The 20,967-nt window shown below is 34.2% G+C and overlaps 2 protein-coding genes across 14 annotated transcripts; both read right to left on the bottom strand.

Moving 5' to 3' along the window:
* Positions 1–6,791: 6,791 nt before the first annotated feature.
* Positions 6,792–11,460, bottom strand: LOC104788473 (uncharacterized). 12 transcript variants are annotated; one of them, XR_015558060.1, is made up of 9 exons: positions 10,286–10,722; positions 9,310–9,449; positions 8,900–9,055; positions 8,607–8,712; positions 8,164–8,352; positions 7,891–8,052; positions 7,490–7,791; positions 7,302–7,406; positions 6,792–7,115 (listed from the first exon to the last, which is right to left on the bottom strand). XR_015558060.1 is itself a non-coding variant. In XM_010514238.3 (9 exons), exons 2-9 carry the CDS (start codon positions 9,322–9,324, stop codon positions 7,054–7,056), a joined length of 1,068 nt encoding a protein of 355 aa, XP_010512540.1. In that variant the 5' UTR covers positions 9,325–9,449; positions 10,286–11,460; the 3' UTR covers positions 6,792–7,053. The 12 variants fall into 12 exon arrangements, 10 of the variants coding, with proteins under 10 accessions (XP_010512540.1, XP_087307721.1, XP_087307725.1 ...); XR_015558059.1 differs by having other exon boundaries at positions 7,302–7,391; XM_010514238.3 differs by having other exon boundaries at positions 7,302–7,391; positions 7,891–8,047; positions 8,900–9,046; positions 10,286–11,460.
* A 348-nt stretch (positions 11,461–11,808) lies between these two features.
* LOC104789832 (uncharacterized) lies at positions 11,809–18,308 on the bottom strand. 2 transcript variants are annotated; one of them, XM_087451593.1, is made up of 9 exons: positions 17,365–18,308; positions 17,071–17,259; positions 16,842–16,934; positions 16,558–16,740; positions 16,374–16,476; positions 16,095–16,280; positions 13,567–15,890; positions 12,557–13,101; positions 11,809–12,434 (listed from the first exon to the last, which is right to left on the bottom strand). In XM_087451593.1, exons 1-9 carry the CDS (start codon positions 17,611–17,613, stop codon positions 12,425–12,427), a joined length of 3,882 nt encoding a protein of 1,293 aa, XP_087307719.1. In that variant the 5' UTR covers positions 17,614–18,308; the 3' UTR covers positions 11,809–12,424. The 2 variants fall into 2 exon arrangements, with proteins under 2 accessions (XP_087307719.1, XP_087307720.1); XM_087451594.1 differs by having other exon boundaries at positions 12,557–13,098; positions 17,365–18,241.
* Between the last annotated feature and the right edge of the window lie 2,659 nt (positions 18,309–20,967).

Here is a 20,967-nt window from a genome sequence, read left to right as displayed (position 1 = left end):
CACCCCACTTGTTGAAAACATATAAGTAAATTAGCACCCATATATCAATGACTTGCATCAATATATTAAAAAGGCAAACCTTGTTGCACTTCCAATAACTTCACCCGTGGCACAGTCACTTAGAATCTTATCACATCTGATCTTGTTCCATTTCTTCCTTCATCCTAGAATCATGTGTCGTCTGATTCAATCAAACCACTTATAATAATGATAAAAGATCAAATAAAATAAAACTGTAATTGAACCAATTAACCAAGCCAAAAAAAAAAAAAAAAAAAACAAAGTGACTTACCCCAAAATGTCTTAAAAAAAATCTTCGACTTAAAGAAATGTAGCACCGCATTGTACATGGGAGTAACTTGGTTTCTTTTTCATGCTCAATGCAAAAATATGTTATTTTATTCCTTCAGTTAATTATGAGTGTGTCACTGGTTGTGGGTTCTTTCCTTGGTAGAGTCTAAATGGCTAAGTTTGGTTTTTATATCCCTTTTCAGAACAACCTTGATTTATACATATGTTCCAATATGTGATCCATCTTCTTTATATATTTGTAACATGAGATTAATTTACATCTTATATATCATATGATTATTCCCTTGGTCAATGTCATTGACATCAGATACGGAAAAATTCCACGTGGAATTCTTCTTACTTACTTGCGCGCATTTGGTAGCGAAAGATATAGGAGTGTGTAATATCTGAGTATATTTCTCATAATTATCCCATTGACGTGACCACATATACCCTTTAGTATCTCACGTTATCCTTGACTCTCACTATATTTTCCGAGTCACGATTGAAAACATTTAAATGTTTTACTAGTATAGAGGCCGTACGTACCCATGTTGTTACAACTTGTGAAAAAGAATCAGTTTTTTTTTTCTAAAAAAATGCGTACATTTATCGATAACTTTTGGCTAGACGTAAGTTATAGACTTTTATTTTACCTTCTGCGTTTTACTGATTAAAAACTAACATATGATTATTATTTTGACGGAAATAGATAAATTTTGCGCCTAATCTTATTATATTCAAAATTAATGAATACACAATAATTAAACATATATACAAACTCAAAAGCAAACAAATAATAGAGACAAAACAGAATTTTCAAGATATGCACAAGGGACTCATTACAAACGTACGGTGTAAATATTTATGCGGACTAATACAAAAGTAATTGGTCTCCGATCCTCCTCATCTTCTATAGTACTAATTACTAATGAGAGGCAATGGGATTATTTGACCACATCTATACATACGGTCACTCAGTCTCCTATCATTTAATTGTTCAACCCAAAGTATGATTACTTTATCAATCACTTACTTGACTCGCTGAATGAATTTTAGTCATACTCATTAATTAGTAATATAACTTTTAATAATTTGTTTTCACAAGCTTTTATTATCCTATGGGTTGTATGGTAGGTCAAACTACAAAGTCTGATTATATTTGTGTATGCGGTGAACCGTTAAAAGCATCTCGTTGCTTATTTTTTATGTACGAACGCGCGTGAATCAAGACTTTGTTATGTGTCTGTAAATGAATTCAAATCATTAATTAGCTAGTATAGCATAAGGCCATTAAGGTTGTTTTTTATAAAAAAATATATAATAGACATGTTGGATTTGCTTACTTTCAATTAATATAAATGTTTATCAACTTTAACAACATATGTTACTATGTTAGTATCTAAAATAAATACATAAGTATGCTAAAAATATTCTTAAGGTTAGGTTTTAAATAGGAATAAAAAAAAAGTAATTATATTTCTTTCTATAGTAAGTAAATCATTATATAGTAAGTAAATGTTGTGTGAGGAATGCAAGAGACCAAGAGTGTGAGATTTTAAAATCAAGTTCCTCGTATAATTTCAGGTAAAGACCATAAAGAAATTAGGAAGTGACTCCTCCATATACAGTACAAATCCCAGACGTGTGGGGGTGCTCACGTCTCACACAATTTGTACATGTTGTTTCTCGGGCTCTACTGGAGAGGAGAGAGAGACTATATAAACGTAGGTGCAATTGCCCTATGAGCCAAAACTAATTAATGATGATTTGTTTTCTGCGCAGAACCATCAGATCATTTCGGACAAGGGACTCATTACAAACGTACGGTGTAAATATTTATGCGGACTAATACAAAAGTAATTGGTCTCCAATCCTCCTCATCTTCTATAGTACTAATTACTAATGAGAGGCAATGGATTATTTGACCACATCTATACGGTCACTCACTCTTGAGTCTTGACTCATTTTATCAAAGTGACGTCTATATGTTATGTAATTAAAATGTTCAAAACCCAAAGTATGATTAGTACACGTAATTAGTAGTACAAGCTGTGTACAAACTGATCAAAGTAATCATACTTTAGGTTGAACAAAATTAAATGATAAAATGAGTCAAGACTCAAGAGTGAGTGAGAATATAAATTTGGTCAAATAATCTCATTGCCACAGAGTAACCATTTTGCTCTGTCCTATACCATTTCTCTCTCATTCAGTCATTTGCAAACTCGTCCTCTCTCTCGTCTTCTCTCTCTCTCACAATGGCGGCAATTGCTTTTTTTCATTTTACCTCAAATGAAATCTGAATCTTTCTCAGGATCAATATGCAAGCGTTTAAAGACAGAGGAAGAGTCAGGTGCTCGTGACTAACTTGTTGATGTTTTTGGACGTTAATCAAGAGGCGGTGACATGGTTTGGTGAGCCCATGGTGAATCCGATCCTCCATCATGAAGCATCTACTAGCAGTGTTCGAAAGTGTGATTTACAAAGATGTTGTTGAGAGGAGGCTTGATGTAGCTATTAAGCTCATCCCCGAGAACGCAAAATTGCCATGGGAGATCCAAGAAGGCCTAACGTTTTTGAGGAACTGTGCTATGAAAATTCCATTTCCTCCACACGCTAGTGGTGCTGAAGATGGTCAAATCCGAGTCCAAATAGCTACGTCCTTGATGACACTCCTCAACAAACTTGCCATGTTTGAGATTTGCGAGGCCAAAATTGGAAAATAGAAGAGGGATGCATCTAGAGCTATGGGATGCTTGCTATTTAGGAATCCCTTTGATGCAAACTCCTTACAGCGTATCATTGAGTCTCTGAAACTGATTTGTCCTACTGAAAACGGAGAGGGAGTTGTTAACTTGATATGCAAGGAAGATGGAAACTATGCTCAAGGAACAGTTGATTTCAACCATGTTGATAACTTTGGGATAGAAGGTTCTAGGGATTTTGAAGGAGTGCGTTTCTTTGGTAAATGGTTGGAGCGTGGTCTTTTCCATAAGGAGGTGGGATTCGACAATATGGACTGGATTTGTGTTGTTGAGTTACTTGCTCACTTTCTCAACGCCATCATTGTTGATAACAAGTGAGTTAATTTTTTTTTCGCTATTAACCGAATTTATATATTTGACATTAATTGAATTTGATCATTTCAGGAAGGTCACAGCAGAGCTCGATCCTTATTTGTGTGGGAGAGACCGAGATGGAACCATTGTGATGGTGAAGGTTTGTGTACTTGAAAGATTGATTTTAATTCATGGCAAGACAAAGACTATATGTGACCAAGTTGTCACGAAGATCAACACCGTCAATGAAAAAATGTGTTTGATGATCTAAGATGTTATTTACTTTAATGCTTAATTTATCCTAATCATTTTTAGTTTAATCGATTGTTTTTTGTGTTTTCAGACTTTATGTTTTGTTTGAAGACTTAGATATTTTAATTAGTCTCTCTACTTGATATTACCCTTTGTGACTAAACATTATGTTCCACAGTATTCAATCACTTGCAATACTTTATATTTTGGATTTTATCTTTTTAGTGGTTAGTGTGATCGTCTATGAATGCTGTGCTATAATGCTATCTATATATATAGGATATTAAAATGTTGGATAATTGAACTATTTTTATTTAAAATGCAAATCAGAGGATGTTCGAGGGAGAGATACCACATTTGACACAGCTCCGCTAGCTTTTGGATCAGTTATATATGACTTTCTTCATTGTTTTCAATCGTGAATTTGCCGCTATATCTCTTAAAGTATCCCATTTATAATAAAACGGAAGTACACAACCTTATTTTGTAGACTATATAATTTTAATAAGTTGGTTACAAATAAGTTATACATTAATTGGTTACAAGTTAAATAATAAGTGTAAACTTAATTTATTTTCTGAAGATTTTATTATTAGAACACGTTGTTTCCAAAAATCTCAAAAAGAATGTTCTAAAGAATCATTTGATATCATCTAACTTACCATTTTAATTTTATTTATCAAATTATTCATCAAATAAAATCCTTTGATATCTAACTTACCATATTAATTTGTTAATTATCATTATACTTCACCTCTCATCTTTATATATGACTCTATTTTGTGAAAGAAACAAATTATCGTATTATCTATTATAATTAAAAAAATAGTTTTATTTCTAGATATACCATAAGTTGAATTTTTAAAAACAAATATAAATTGTTCAATCTATGAAATATTCAAGCTTTAGTAATATTATTTTTTAAAAATAATATCTATTGAATTAAAAAATTTACTGAGTAACGGGTCAAAATTTGAATATTTTAAATTTAATTTAATATTCTTTTGTTGAATTTTCTAATTTTATATAATATAATAAACTTTAAACAATTTATTTTGAAATATTTTTAAAATATTGAAACTTGATATTTTTAAGAATATCATAAACATTTAATAGATCAAAAAGATAGAAATTATAAACACTCTAAATTGATTTGTTATAGCAATATCAATAATATGTCACTATAATATGAAAGAATTTCAAGAATTCACGTATATTAAACAAAAAGTATAACAATATATTAAATTACTCATAATATAATAATTAGCTTTTTAAAAACTAAATTTACAAAATTATGTCTTATAATGACATTCAAGTCATGATGTAGAATATACATTGTTGAAATAACTTCACATATATAAACTAATACAACATATTAAAATTTTCTTTTAAAATATAAAATATACAAAATTTTATATAAAATAAAAATTAACCAGTGTTATAGCACGAATTTTTATCTAAAATCATTAACAATATAAAACTTACAAAATATGTGTCTTTTTCAAGCCATCATATTTAGCATATGATTTTATTGCATAATGTTTAATCCAATTTTTTTTTTTAAAACAATCACAAAAATTATATTTTATAAAAAATTACAATATAAATAAAATAAATTTCAATCCATGCTCTAGCACGGATCTTAATCTAGTATATATATATGTATAATGTAAAAAATCTTATAAACTATCTATAGAATCTTACCAATTTTCCTTCTCCTCTATTGTCCACAACAATTTTTATTTCAACCCTCTATATATAAGATATCCAAGACTAGGAAATAATAATAATACACGATGATAAAACAAATCAGAAGAAAAAGGGCAATTTCAATTTCATTTGTAGACACAAGAAAAGAACAACTCCACATGTGTATAAAAATTAAATAAATTATCCAAAAGAAAATGTGAAACTACTATATTGGTCCAATTTTTTTTTTTTCAACCATTGGGCCACAACAGGCCGGCCCATTAGCCTTACATTTGTAGGGAGCGGGACTCGATTCCGGGTGTGATGGTACCTTGTGCATTAAGGACTTACCTTTGGCCACTGCACTAAAGTCACTTCACTATTGGTCCAATTTTTATATATATTTTATTATATAAAGTTGGAGATAAGAAAAAATATTATAATAAAATTCATGTAAAAATGAACAATTTTTTTACGCATATGACCAAAAAGGGAAAAGGAAAATTATTCTTCCATTTATTTATGTGAAATAAATTACAGATAGAAATTAGTTATGTAGAACAAAATCAAATATACAACCAAAAATGGAATTTTCAATTTTCGAAAAATCTAATATTTTTCAAATATTTTAAAATGCAAATGTATAACAGGGGAAGTCTCAGTAAATCAAAATTTAATAATAGTAGAATTACTAAAATACTTTCCATATTCTGAATCTAGAAGCATGTAAAGAAGAGGGTCTTACATAACGTTCGATAAGTTCCCAAAACAGAGATATACTATCATGCATGCTTTTAACTGCAAAAGAGGTGGAATTAAGTCTCGGTGTTTAAAACCATATCTTAGCAATAGGCATCTCCTCTGGTTACTTATCTTTGAAGTTTTTAACAGGTTATGTAGAGGAAGACTTACACGCCAGATGGCTAGAAAGGAACTTACTATTTTGAGTTCTCAAGGCCCTTGGCGGGCAATGGGTCATCTCCAAACGGTCAGTAAATCGTCTACTCGAATCAATGACGTTCGGTTACCATTGGCAGTTGGCAATCTAGATTATTGTTCCACGTTGAGGGAGGGTTTAACCCTTATCGACTACAGGTTAATTATCACAACGAAATTTGAAAGTTGGTCTTGCTTGCCCAATGTTAGTTAGACATTTACACAGCTTGACGTACACTTAGCACAGGTCAAATTATATACTAGATGTCTTTTGTTGATATCCGTCTCCTACCTAGCTAGAATATAAAGACTTTTGAATCTGTGCGCATTATGTAGAACTATATCTAAATGTTCTATTGATCTATTTATATTATTCACATACAAATTTCAACTATTGTTTTCTCTTAATAAGACTTTTGAATCTTTAAGCTATTGTGATGTTATTATACAAAAATCTCACGTCAACGACACTGCACTATACCATTTTTGTATTCTAGTCGAACCTTATTATGTCATCCGGTTTGATGCGGAATGTAAGAAAAGAAAAAAACACATTCTGTCTAAAATTAAAAATTAAACATCCATTTAAGATAAAATACGACTACATGATAGAATTGAAACAATACAAAAGAAACTAAGTTTAAGCCTAATTCTTCATTCAACTAAACTGTCATAGAGGTACAAGGAGACTACACCCACAGGCTCATTTTTATTCATAAAACTTTGATTTATATGAGATATCAATAAGGATATATTTGTTATTTTAATACTGCTTGGTGTCTTCTGAAGATGAGATTATGCGTATGGTCCCTTACCTTCAAATTCAAGGCTTCTCTTCGTCTGAATTAGAACGGGGTCCAGGCACAGAATCCACGAAAAACTCCTCTATTCATGCAGAAAATTACAAAATATCAATCATAATCAAAGTAGCAGAGATAATATGATCATAGAGCATAGCAATATATCATCAACCAAATCTGATTCTGTATCTATTTGTGTTCCAGTTTGGTTTTCTACTGATATCTATCAAGAGATTCAAGACTGGTGAAACTGCAAGAAAACGAGAGTTACCTATGCCCTCTTGTTCAGGAGAATCCAAGAAAATCTCTGAATCAGATGGCAGAAACGGAGAGCCTGGATAGTTTCCTAAGGCTCCTAAATCTGCAACATACATATCTTTATCTGATAATCAGCTCGTTATACATGTGAGATTTCCTGATTATACCCTGAAAAATATAATGGATGTTATTGAAACTTACCTCCCAGATTTGACAAATCCGCGGTGAGATCAGAAAGGCTAAAGTTCCAAGGAATCTGATCAAATGACCTGAGGGAATCTCTGGAATTCCCAGCTCCTCCTTCATCCGGTCCAACGTCAGATGTGAATGCAGAATCGAGCACTGAAGTGTCCATTACCATACCCGACATGTCTGAAGCAGCAAATGGAAAGTGTCCACTTGATGCCACAGAAGCTGGACTCGCTGCCATCTCAGGCATTCCACCACTGTTTGGTGGAATCACTTGAGGAGTTGCGTCATTCGCAGTTGTATCGATCACCATACTGAAAAAAAAAATAGAGATTTAGGTTAGGACATGCCATCAACTGATACTAATCATTCTACCCAAAATAAGTTAACTTGTACTGCGAGTTAGTTCTTACTCATTCGCTGTATTCATCCGCAAAGGATGGAAATTCGCAGGGGCAGGGACTCCATTAACAACATGGCAGCTCGATACTCCCATTGGATCAAGATGGGGATGGCCTGGAACATGCATTTGAGGATGTTGTAGCACTGGGTATCCCATTGGCATGTTAACTGCACTGCGAAACAACAGTGTTAAATAACAGTGAAATTATATAAAAAACTTTTTACTTGTGATTTCATATATAATAAACAAGTTTTCAGGTGATATAGGGTTTCAGACTTATTACCAGGTGCCATGGGATGCATTCCGTTTTGTATCGGTGCCAGAGGAATTTTTGGAGGTCCAGGTGGAAACTTCATGAGATGATACTGGTGCTCAAGCAAATGATTGAACAAAACTATTTGCTTTTTCAGTTTCAACCTGATATAATAAGCTCTGAAAAAGTCTGCGTTCTCTTCTTCCAATTTCTGCCAAACTGGTTTCACAAGAAAAGAAGAGAGAGAAAAAGAGTCAGAAATACAAATTTCATCTGATGATTCACGTTGCTAATGCTATATCTAATTTACACTTTCAACAATATAGAACATGCAAAATTGTGTCACTCTTCAACAACCTAGTATCCTATGAAGCTAATAAGAATATGAAAACAAAACTCTAAGACTGAGATAAAGGTTATGATGCAATGAAACAAAGGGAAGTAAAAAGAGTCAAGAACCTTCAAAAGCTTACCCAAGGTTGTAAAGCCAGGGTCTATCCTTGCACGAGTCAAAAGGGTCTTCACGACCTCATCTCTGTTCATGTACAACTGAAGACATCTTTCTATCAAATTTTGGACCTACATTCAACCAGTTCCAAAGTGTATATCATCATCAGATGTAAGTAGTATGTTACACATATCCGAGGAGAGGAAACACACACACATATATATATATATATATATATATATACACACGAAAATAGTGAGAGAGAGAGAGAGGTAAAGCCTGCTTTCTTTAGTTAAAATGACAAAGAGGAGCACTTACAAGTTCGATATCTTGTCTTGAAACTTTCCTACTGTCATTGCTTGAAGCAGATACAGAACCAGAATCTTGTATCGGTGCATCTATTGATTGGTTGGGTTTCTGTTCACCTTGAGACTCATGTGAAGCTTGAGTGGAAGATTGTAGCTCCTGTGCGCACTGTTATATTAGATAATAACTATTTTCTAATAAAAAAAACTTAATTCATAATCAAAATCTGCAAATACTGAGACAGCTTAACTATTGCTAGAACTAGTATATAGCTAGTAAAGAAACTGATACATTTTCCAAACCCTTAAGCAAGGAATTGCAAAAAGAAAACATAAAAGAAGGTACAAAGATTTTGAAGAGCACAAAGCCAATACAAGAGAAATAACAAAAAGGTAGTAGAGAAGACTGTATAAAAGAAGAACCTGTCCGTTCTTCATTACTGCTGAATGTAAAGTGATTGCATCCTTCTTCAATCAGAATTGTTATCTTAAGCAACATGTACAACAATGCAGTCCACGGAGGCCAACAACATCTTGGCCAGTTTGTTTCAAATTTTATAAACCTGAGTAACAAGGGAAAAAAAAAAAAAAAACATTTTAGCCATTCATAGCGCATACTTAGGCCATAGTTTCTCATTCATACAGTTAGTAGGGCAACAACAATACAAATTAGCAAAGCTAAAAAAAAAGGAAGAGTATAATATAAAAAGTGAAAGCATTAGGCACAGTGAATTTGTTTTTAATTTTAATATTGAAACAAGCAAGCATGGAAAAGTGAGAGTCCCTCAAACATTGTTTAATAGTAAGGGTTTCAGATCCCAATTAAGCACACACTCTACAGAATCTCTTAATCTAATTTAAATAAAAAACTGTTTCATAAAAAGGTTGCCCCCCAGATTCTAAACAAACAAAATAGTTCATCTCCCACTCTTTCACATTAAAAAAAAAAATCATCAGTGTAAAAGTATAAACACAGAACTATGAGAGTATCCAAAACAAAGAACAAACTCTAAAAACCTAATCCCGCAAACTTTTTCTTTTTTTTTTTCTTTGACAATTATGGAATTAGAAAACATGTGCTAATTAAAAAGAACAAAATGCTAATTTTGCTAATGAAATCATAGAGAAACATAGAACAGATTCATTCATTTGAGTTACTCAGCATCATCATCACCTGCTTCAGGGAAGATGATGAACAGAAAGGAAGAACAATAATAAAAATTAAAAATTAGAACAAACACCCCCACCAGACCACACATGAACAGAAGAACTCAAAAATATAATATTGTAATAAAATCAAAAGAAAAAAAAGCAGAAAAGTTTATATATATATATATATATATATATATATATATATATATATACAAAATCGAAGAAGAAGGATCCAATCGAATCTCACCTTCCCGCGAACTCGAAGCCTGTAGCGATTAAGTGAACCCTAAAAAATCTCACACACACACACACTCGCGAAAACAAAAGTTATCTCGACGAATTTTTGATTAATTAATTACAAAGAAAAAAGCCAACAAATCACGGAACGAGTCTCTAACAATTCTTTCTTCTAAACACTGGAAACCAACACTGAGAAGCAAGAGATGACTAAACAAGAGAGACACAAACAACTCTTATGAAAATCCGACTAAGATTTGGAAATCTGCGATGAAGAAGATAAGTGTAAAACAAGATCCGACGGTTCAAACAAAACTTCCGATGACGGAGACTGAGAGAAGGTATCCGTACGCCATTCTCGAGAGATAGAGAAGAGAGAGAGAGAGACCAAGTTGCAGAGATAAGAGTTTAATTAATTAAAAAAAATAAATAAATAAAGAGAGCAGCGAACCAAAAGAGTAGACTAGACCACTGGGAGAAGACAGGAAAATAAAAGATAAAAACGCTTTCTCAGTTAATATATTTCCCTTTTTTTTTTTATTGTCTATCTGCCTGCAGTTAAAATGTTAAAAAAACCAAACTCAAGACTTGACTAGACTAGACTAGGGAAAAAAAAGAAGGTAAAACGGTAAAATACGTGAAATTGCCAAAAGAGAAAAAACAAAATCAAACCGAACCAAGAGAATAAAATCGGATTAAACCGTTACATCCGTAGTGTAGTGGTCGTGTCAAGTTGTTTGATTGTTTGCGTTACGACAAAGGCATAGGCATGGGCATGGCCTGCTCTGTGGAACTTTCTGGGAATGCCATTATTATACAGTTTCTTCACCAGGACCACCTTCTTCTTTTCTTTTTTAACTAATGGAGAAATCTCTCTAATATTTAATTGATACTATCAAATTTGATTCCCTTACAACGAGTGGTCCGTCTGTCTGACCTTGAGGAACTACAAAAAGTCATGCATTAAAATAAAAACAAAAAAGAGGTTTGTGTGACAGACTTGCTTTTCCCCGAATTTTTTCTTTTTCTTCTTTTAACCAAAAAATCATACACGTTGAGTTCAATCTAGCGAGAACAAACAAGTGAATCAATCTAATCTGCAAATGTGGCGAGACCAGTTAATTCATCGTCGAAATTAGGCTCTTATTTCTGATTTGAAGTTGGTTTTATTATTAACGTTTGTGTATTAGTACAATTTTACAATGGATAATATTTAAATGATTTATTGCTTTGTAGTATTAGAGTAATCAATTCAGACGTTAAAGTGACGTACACTTATTGTTTTTGGCATTATCTCCCATATAGTCTTCAGTCAGTCAGTTGAGAAGAAAATTATGAAAATTGCAAGTTCGAGGCGAACCAAGATAAATTTATTAAAATATTTCATATGTCTACTAAAAGCCCAGTAATGGCCCAAATTATAACGAAAGCAAAATACCCGCACTAATTTTCATATAAACGCCGTATACGGACAGTTTGCTGCTATACAAGAGCATCAAGAGCAAAGCTCAAGTGGGTAAAGTCAACAAATTATTTCTTAAAAATTTCTATCATAAGTCATAACGATAAGTCGATAACTTTCAAAATAAAGCTACACGTACAGCTAAAAAAATGTACTGTTTGCTTTTTCTAAAAATACTAGAGAAATCATTTTTTGAATTTGTAGAAACATTGACGATGAGCCCTGAATTCTAATCGTTTCTATGTGGGCAAAAAAAAAAGGGTTACATTTTCTATTGAAAGAAATCTAAAAAAACCCAAAAGAGAAACGTTACCTAACCGTATGTCTGAGATAAAGAGTTCCTGCGTTTTTTCATCCATATGGGCTTTACTAAAACAAGCAGCAGTCTCCTTGAAATTGATGATTAAACCGAGCATCATGGGCGGTAAATGGCTTGATTGATAGTAGTGTACATACAAAGAACAAACCAGGCTTGGGTCGCTTACCGATTCCTCTTTGACTTGGTTTCCTTCTTTGTTGCTCTCACGGCCAGACTTGAGCAGAAGTCTCTCTCCTGTCCTGACTCTTCTTTCACGGCTTCTCAACCTTTTTTGCCTTCTTTTGATTTCCAAGACCCTAGTGATGTGATCTTCCAGTTTCTTCTAGGTTCTTGAGTTTATTGCAGCTAAACTTGCGCAAGCATTAATGTTACTTCCCCCTGTTTAGTGAAAATCAAGAGGCAAATCTGAGGTCTAAAATACTTAATTTAATTAAGAATGTTGTTCCACAGCTGTAGCCTAATATTTGTCTGCAATCGGGATTCTTTAAAACCAAAATTACCTGGGGAAGTGAGGCGACGAAGGGTCATCAGGTGAAGACATATGAGCAGCAGAAGCAGCACCACCACGAAACCTTGGTTGATCCTCTTCATTTAAATGCGGCGCTTCACCTGCTGGTCCAAGAGACCCAAACTCATGGTGTTGATCATATGGATAAATCATCATGACAGATGGAACGTTGTGTCCCTCTGAAGACGTCACACTGTTTTGCTTCATGCCCGGCGGCAATCGGTACATGCCATAAGCAATATTTCCAGAAGCATCTTGTGATGTGTTTGTGCGAACTGGACCGTTTTGAGAATGATGAGAAGAATATGAGGACGATTCATGCCTATACGACGACCCCCAATGCCTCTCAGATCGGTCTTGCCTTAAGCTTGGCTTATTATCAGCTTGGTTACGATTGTTGTGGTTACGTCCAGAACCCCGTGTCTTTGTACCAGCAATCCAACTCCCTTCTCTCTCGCTGTGATGGTCGTTTCTGTCATGCCCATAATTCCCACGCCTCATGCCAGATGTAGGACGCTGCTCCCTAGGAGAAATCTTCTGCAACAAATTCAGCACAAATTTAGAGAAGTGTGGCAAACCAAAACTGTCATGAGTTTTAGATCAGGAGATAAAAGAAACAGGAAAGACAAGACAGAATCAGTAAAGGAGACAACAAAAACGTGCCATCAATATGAGCATAGCATAACAAGCAAGGCAGGTATATATGGAATGGAAAAGATACAGAACCATATAGCCTGCAACATGACCAAATAGTTGCAGACTTGGATGGGATTAGGGGGAAGCTGACAGATCATGCTGTATATTCATTAAAGATATTTAGCGCAAGGTAAAAGCTCTCCGTTTTAGCATTAGAAAATATCTCAGGTTTGTTGAAATTCAAAAGACCATTGGACAGAGATCAACACATCACAAGACCAAAAAATAAAATGAAATTTGCCCCTCGATTAACCAAAACATGCACACAAGTATAACGGAAGCTCAAGGAAGGTATTAATTTCTTACAGGATTTGGAAAATATGTCCCCGTCCCACTACGATATCTGGGAGTTTCATTAGTGTAACGAGGGTAAATGTTGGGTGGCCTAGTTGAAACAGGTTGTACAGAAGCAACAGGTACAAGACGAGGTCCGTAGGTCATGAGTTGATTTACAACATTGGTGTAGGCAAGAGGTCTTCCAGGACCATCCCATGGTAAACGCCCCTGAAGATAAGCAGGTGGCACTACAACAGGAGCAGGGTACAAAACAGGCGGATGTTGAGAATTCTGGCAAGAGCGGCCATACTGCAAATTTTGCCAATGGCTTATAAAATCACCATTGAGGATATCAATTTTGTGCTCCGTTTGTTCTGCAGAAGAGCCAAGTCTAGTGGAGTGCGAAGAAGCTACTATATCAGATTGATCAAGTCCCCTGAAAGAGTCAAAACTTTTACACGGATCATGATTCTCTACTCCTCCATCCACACTGTGGTGGCTTGCCAGAGCATCTGATGGCGCATTACCACCAGCTTGATAATTATACATTGGAAGCATTGCAACGATCGGGACAGGTGGCCCTGTGGGATAAAACGTGTATCCAGAATTATCAACCTCGTTTTGTTGCATGCCGCCTAGGAGAAATGGAGCAAGGGTCACTGAAGACTCTGATCCACTTGCCTGAGCTAGTTCATGACCATGTATTTGATTCCTCTGAACTTGAAATGAAGGGACAGTAGGACGAGGCCCCACATCTCTATCTGTTATTTCATTGCTAGACACAGGAATCCATTCTCTGTTATCATCATCAATCTGGATTGAGTGCTCAGGAACACTCTTTCCTTTTCCATACAGTGCAGATGCAGCCCCAGACACTACTTTCCTGTTCCGTCTATCTTTAGCTGGCTTTGACCCCCTTGTAGTTGACCCATCCCAAGAGCTTTCAGATGAAGTCCTGCTTCGGACGGAACTAGCACCAGACACAGATCTAGAGCCTGCAGTTCTCTCCTCACTCTGAATTTGACTGTTTCCTCTGACTGGAGAGTGTGAATTTTCTAAATCATCTCCCCTTGTCGGCCGGTTTTTCCTACTTGAGGGTACATAACTGCGTTCTGCAGAAGATGACAGATGTTTATCATCTGCCTGATGCATTCGATAACCACCATTTTCAAGTCCAAAACTATGAGTTCTCCTTTCTTGTTCGTGCCACAGATCATTGTCAGACTCGTCGACATTTACTTCTGTAGACCCCATGTCGTCAATACCAGGGTTGCTTGGCTTTTCTGACATTGGGAGGGATCCACTGGGAAAATAATGGGTAAATGGTGAAGAAACAAAGTTTTGCGGAAACTGCACATTAGTACTCCAAGGTGTCTCGACGAAAGGAAGGTTAGAAGGAACAATACCAGGCACATTCCTCTGACCATATCCCATTGAAGCTAAGATAGAAGGTGTAATTGGAAACGGTAAGTGACCCGTTGAAATATTGAAAGGGAAAGGAAAGTGTCCATTAAAACCTTGCCCAGTAACAGATGTCATCGAGTTAACAAAATCTTGGTCTTCCTGTTCCCCTGCAACAGAGAAGTCTTCATTCACGGAAACTGACCCTAATTCATCATAGTAACTGTTCACTGCACTGCCCATGTCAGCAGTACTATCAGGACTTCGAGGAGATGGAGTATGCCTGACTGACGATGAGTCGGCCGAATATCTGACACTGCTTGACAAAGTTTCAGACTCCAGATTCTTCTTCCTGATATTATCAACCCTGGTATTACTTTGGCGTTTCCCAGCTTCGGGGGCTCTACTACGACGTGATTGTAAAAGAGCTTCACCATATGTCTCAGTAAGCTCAGGACTAGACCGGGTCCTGGCAAAAAGGTGCCTACCATGAAAATTATTCACCACAATTTCTGGCTTAGCAGTTTGCTGAAGCTTATCATTTATAGCACTTTGATTGGAGTTTACTTCCTTGGCAGGTTGGTAAGAGTTGCCTCGACTCTTTTGCGTTTGATATGTTACTCCAGATATAACTTCTGTTCCACCGTTGTTCTGTTGAGAGGGCATACTCCGAGCTCCATGAATCCCACCAAGACGGGCAGCATTTTGGTTTCTTTGGTTGCTTGAAAAATTACTAACATTTATAGCTTGTTGATATGGCTCAGGCTCTCCAAGTCTTGATAGCCATAAGTCATTTCCAGGAGCATCAGGACGTCGACCACTGCCATGTCTTTCCCATGTATTCATAAAAAATTGGTTAACCTCATAGATCAAATTCTCCTTAGGGCAATCAAGTAACCTAGCCAACTTCTTGGCACCAAGGGTAAATGCACTTCGTATCCTAAAGAAGTTACCTGAGACAACAAAAACAAAAGCCAAGCATGTACGTAAGTCAACATGTTTGTGCCTCTTCTGCTTCATACTTTATAAAGAAAAGAACAAGTCCAGTAAGCAATAAGACACAAGTTGCACAGAATGCATATTGCAGATTCACAAATTAGCATTCAATGATACCCGTTTATAAAGAATAGGCAGCAGCACTCAACCCAAGCAAGTACCTTTACTGACACTGCGTCCAAGGTTGTTGTTCTCACGCAAAGGGTCTATAACATTGAAATGTTTGGAAACAAAAGGCTGCCCCTGTGTCTCTTGGGCAGCTATATTAACTGCATAAACTCTACTACAAGCTCTATAAAATGCTTCACTAACTCGTAACTCTCCAACATCCGTTCGAGGAGGCTCAGCTGCCAAAAATTGCATAGCATGACAATCAGTACTTGAGAAAGTGACGATGCATAAGTAATGCAAAAGTAAGATAGGCAGCAGTTCGTATATACCTGTTACATCTGGTAGTGAACTAACAGGAACAGGGCCCCAGAGGCTAAGACAAAAATTCTGCCAGTCAAACTTACTAAAGAACTCAAGAAAACGATAGAGGACCTACAAATGCAAGCAAAATCCAGTCAGGAAAACTGAAGAAGCAATCTTGACAAAATAAAGACAGCTTTGTAATGAGACTACCTCAAGGGGTCCAGAAAATGAGTTGTTGAAAAGATAGAATATGTAAAGAACCAAGGTTTCCAGGGCATATGTTGAAATAAGCCCATGGTGAGCTCCCAATATACGGCTCTCGTAGTAACACCAGGCTTTAATCAATATAATACTACGCTTGAATAAATGGTTCTGGTTAATATAGTGATCAACCTGCATATGAAAAAAAAAAACACAGAGGTAAAGAAATCAGAAGATCTACATCACTCAGCAAGAGAAAGCAAGTGGCATGTTGTCTTAGGTGGACAGCTAACCTCCTCAAGGAAGCACAATGTACACAGCCCTCCAATCTGATTGAATGATATATCCACCACAATATTCTCCACCAAACACTTAATTAGCTTTACCTGAAACAATTTACCAGTGAAAAATTATTAAACAATCCAGTACGTCAAGAGACTGAACCTTACTTGTAATAATATCAAGGGTTCATACACCAAAATAAGAAGCGGAGATAAAAGAAGCATTTTAATATTTGCATACTTCAGCCTGGATATACTGGACTTCTTTGACATGAAATTCAGCATTCTCATTCTTCTCTTCCTTTTCCAGCATATCGCGAACCAAATTCGCCCAAGAATCCTTAAGATTTTGGTTAGGGCTAAAAGCAGTTAAGTCGATATCTCCATCAGGCAAATAAGTCTTGAGAGGTACAGATCCAAAAGTAAAGATCTGGTAAGACACGGATTTGAAGTCAAAGAATCAGATATTGGATAAAGAACACATTTTTCTCATCAGGGTAAACTTAAACGAAAGCAAGAATCCAACGAAACTCACATGAATTTGAGGGAAGCATTCGGTGATAAGCCTCCTAACGTAACTGGCAACAGCATTGCGGCGATCTTCTGAAGGCGGATTAGGCTGGATACAAGCAATGAGCTTAGCAGTTCTATCCTCAGCCTTAGCCCATCGCTCAGCATCGAGCGGCCTTGTGACAGATGCAGCTTTGCCCGGCAATAAACCGTTGGGAAATAAGAGAGTAGGTGGTGACGGCGGAGAAGCCGCCCATGAATCATGCTCACCCATGCAAACAAAAAAAAATTAGGTCTCTCCCGTTACAGTCACCGACTTCGGAGGAAACCTCTCTCTCAAAGACCTTTTTTACCAACCCGTTACGTTTTTGCTATTTAACGGTTGCTATTAAGCAACCACCGTTGTTATCTATCTATCGCGGCTTCAAAAAATCTAATAAGCTACCGAGAACCTAATAAAGAAGATTCGATCTACCTTAGCTAATCTAACAAAATACAAATTTGTAAGAATCTAAATGAGGCACCGTAAAATTGGGCAAAAAAAGAAGAAATCGCAGACGGGGTTGGGGGAATCGAATGGAAGAAAACCCTAGGAGGAGGAGGAGGGAGACGAAGGGAGCAAGATTCTAAAAACAGAAAGGGCGGAAATCAATAAGAACCCTAGAGGATAAATCGAGGAGAAAATATAGCAGTAACGAAGAATAGAGAGGCAAATGCGAGAGATTGAACAAAGGTTACACTGGCGGACTGAAATCGTGCGGAAGAAGATGATGATGATGAAGAAGAAGAAGACATAGACCAAAAGATGTATGTATATATTGTGATTGATTGATTAGGTTTTTTTTTTTTTTTTTTTTATCTTCTGTTGATATTTTTTTTTTTTTTTTTGGTCGAGGAGGAGCAAAAAGTGGGAGTGTTTGGTGACGAGGATAGCCAATTCCGGGCAATCTCAGCCTCTCTCTCTCTCTCTCAATCTCAGGGCTGTTTTCGTAATTTAAACTTGTCTTTTAAATTTTTTTAATTATTATGCCTGTAGTAATAATAATTGTAAAAAAGTCACACAACATATACACAAGATAATAATAAATTCTGTTTATATCAAATCATAAAACCAATCAAAATGATTAAATGTTAGGGCAATTGTCATAAATACTATTAAAATAAGTTTTTATTCCAAAAATACCACAATTTAGGTTTTTTTTGCAAAACTACCACTAAAATGTATTTTTTTCCAAAAATACCACATAATTGAATTAAAGTTCTAATACTAAAAACTAATTCCTAAATTATAAATACTAAACCTTACCCCTAAAAACTAAATCCTAAAACTAAATTTGTTAACTCAAACATAAAAAAAAATATTCTACATGCTTAAAATTCAATTTTTTGTGTTAGTGGTAATTTTGGAAAAAAAACTTTTGTGGTATTTTTGGAAAAAAAAACTAAAATGTGCTATTTTTGAAAAAAAAACTTTTTTAGTGGTATTTAAAAGAATTTCTCTAAATGTTACGTGTTTTCTATTCTGAGTCTGCAAATATTCCACGAACTCTCTCACTAGTTTCTTAAATAAATGATCATGACTTTATCGGACGTCTTCCTTTATTTAATTTTGATATCTCTCTATGTTTGTGAATGTAGTATAGTCCGTGTGTCATTTTCGCCTCTTCAACCCAAATTTGAAATTTCTTTACGTTTTTAGTGAAAGCGAATGTTCATTTGTTGTTTCATTTGTTGTTTCATTATGTCCGTGATTATTGAAAATACGAAATTGATTTTTTTTTTTTTTTTTTAAAATCTTTAATTATATGCCTATAATGTTTAATGGGCCTTCCACTAGAAATATCAAATTACATAGGCCGTAGAAATCGGATTAATTTTTTCAGAAGCCCACAAATAAGAGTGATCCTAGGAGAAAAAACAATAGGTTAACCACTATGTACACCACTAACCATATTGGTTAACGATTATTGAACCATATCAAGTACGTGAAAACTAATTACATTACTCTTAGTTTTAGAGATTTGATTAACATGTTGTTTAGAAAAAGAATCTGTTTATACCTTACAAATGACATCTATACCTTAAAAGTGGGAGTATTTGGTGACAAGGATAGCCAATTCCGGGCAATCTCAGCCCCTCTCTCTCAATCTCAGGGCTGTTTTCGTAATTTAAACCTGGCTTTTAAATTTTTAATTATACATGTAATAATAATAATTGTAAAAAATCACACAACAAATACACACGATAGTAACAAATTCTGTTTATATCAAATCATAAGCCCAATCAAAATGATTAAATGTTACGTGTTTTCTATTCTGAGTATGCAATATATTTCACGAGCTCTCTCACTAGTTTCTTAAATAAATGACCATGACTTTATGAGGGCTATATTAATTTAAATACAAGGAAGACATAAAAGTTAAGAATACATATATGATTATTGTATAATTAGTTCTCTAATTCATTTATTTAATTTGGACTAAAATACTCTTTGTTTTTTTCAACGACTAAACTACTGTTCTACGTATATAACAAATTGTTTATCAATATAACAATATAGATATCATCTAAATTTATGCGATTCTGAAAATACTATTCATCAAATACATGGATAAAAAAAACTGTGAGTTAGGTGATTATTTATATTGACTTGATAATAATATCTTATTATATAAAGTTTGGTTTTTAAAGTTAGTAACTCATATGATCGTGATACGTGTCAATTTTAACAATTAGAAATTTTGCTATCTATTATACAAAAACTTTGTTTCAACAAATTTTAAAATTAATAAGATAATTATAAGAAATAAAACATTTAAATTTTTTTGATATATATAAAAAGATAATTCTTATATGTATATAAAAAAAAGATATACTAAATCTAATTTAAAATTACTAATTCTATAAGAAAAAAGAATTAAGAAAATTATACAATTAATTTATATAATACTCTAATTAATAAAATTATACTATCAATTATAAATTGTAAAAGAAAAAGGATTTTAGATATTCACCATAATATAAACAAATAAATTGTTGTTATAGTTTATTCAAATATAATATCATTAAACTTCGTTATATTATTATAGCTATGTGCAATTTTGTGAACTATATTAATTATATTTTCTCTCTTTTTTCTTTCTGTTTGTCAAAATTTAACTATGAGATCAAACTTTAAGTATATATATATATATATTACGTAAATTAGAGCATATAATTACATATTATGCATATATCTTATTATATAAAGTTTGATGTCAAAGTTACTCATTAACAAGATCGTGACACGTGTCAAATATATTAATTAGATGTTGACACGTGTCAATTTTTTTTTAATTTTATAAACGTAGTATGACAGCTAATTACATTTACAGAATTTTACATGTTTATATTTTAGGATAGCTAATTATATTTACAGAATTTTACATGTTTATATTTTTAAAAAATTAGTTTTTTAAATCAAAAATGAAAACTAACAAAATCAATATATTTTCCATTGTATCATTGTATGCTAATTGTATTATACGTGTGTTCTCGATAAAATTTGACATATGTAAGCAAAAGCTTAATTTATTAAGCATGTATATTAATCAATAAATAATAAATAACAAAGTTAAAAAGAATAACA

This window comes from Camelina sativa, chromosome 5 (genome assembly GCF_030686135.1).
Source record: "Camelina sativa cultivar CO46 ecotype springtype chromosome 5, ASM3068613v1".
NCBI classification, from domain to species: Eukaryota; Viridiplantae; Streptophyta; class Magnoliopsida; order Brassicales; family Brassicaceae; genus Camelina; species Camelina sativa.
Note: the sequence above shows the minus strand (reverse complement) of the source record. Positions and strands in the feature narration are given on the sequence as shown.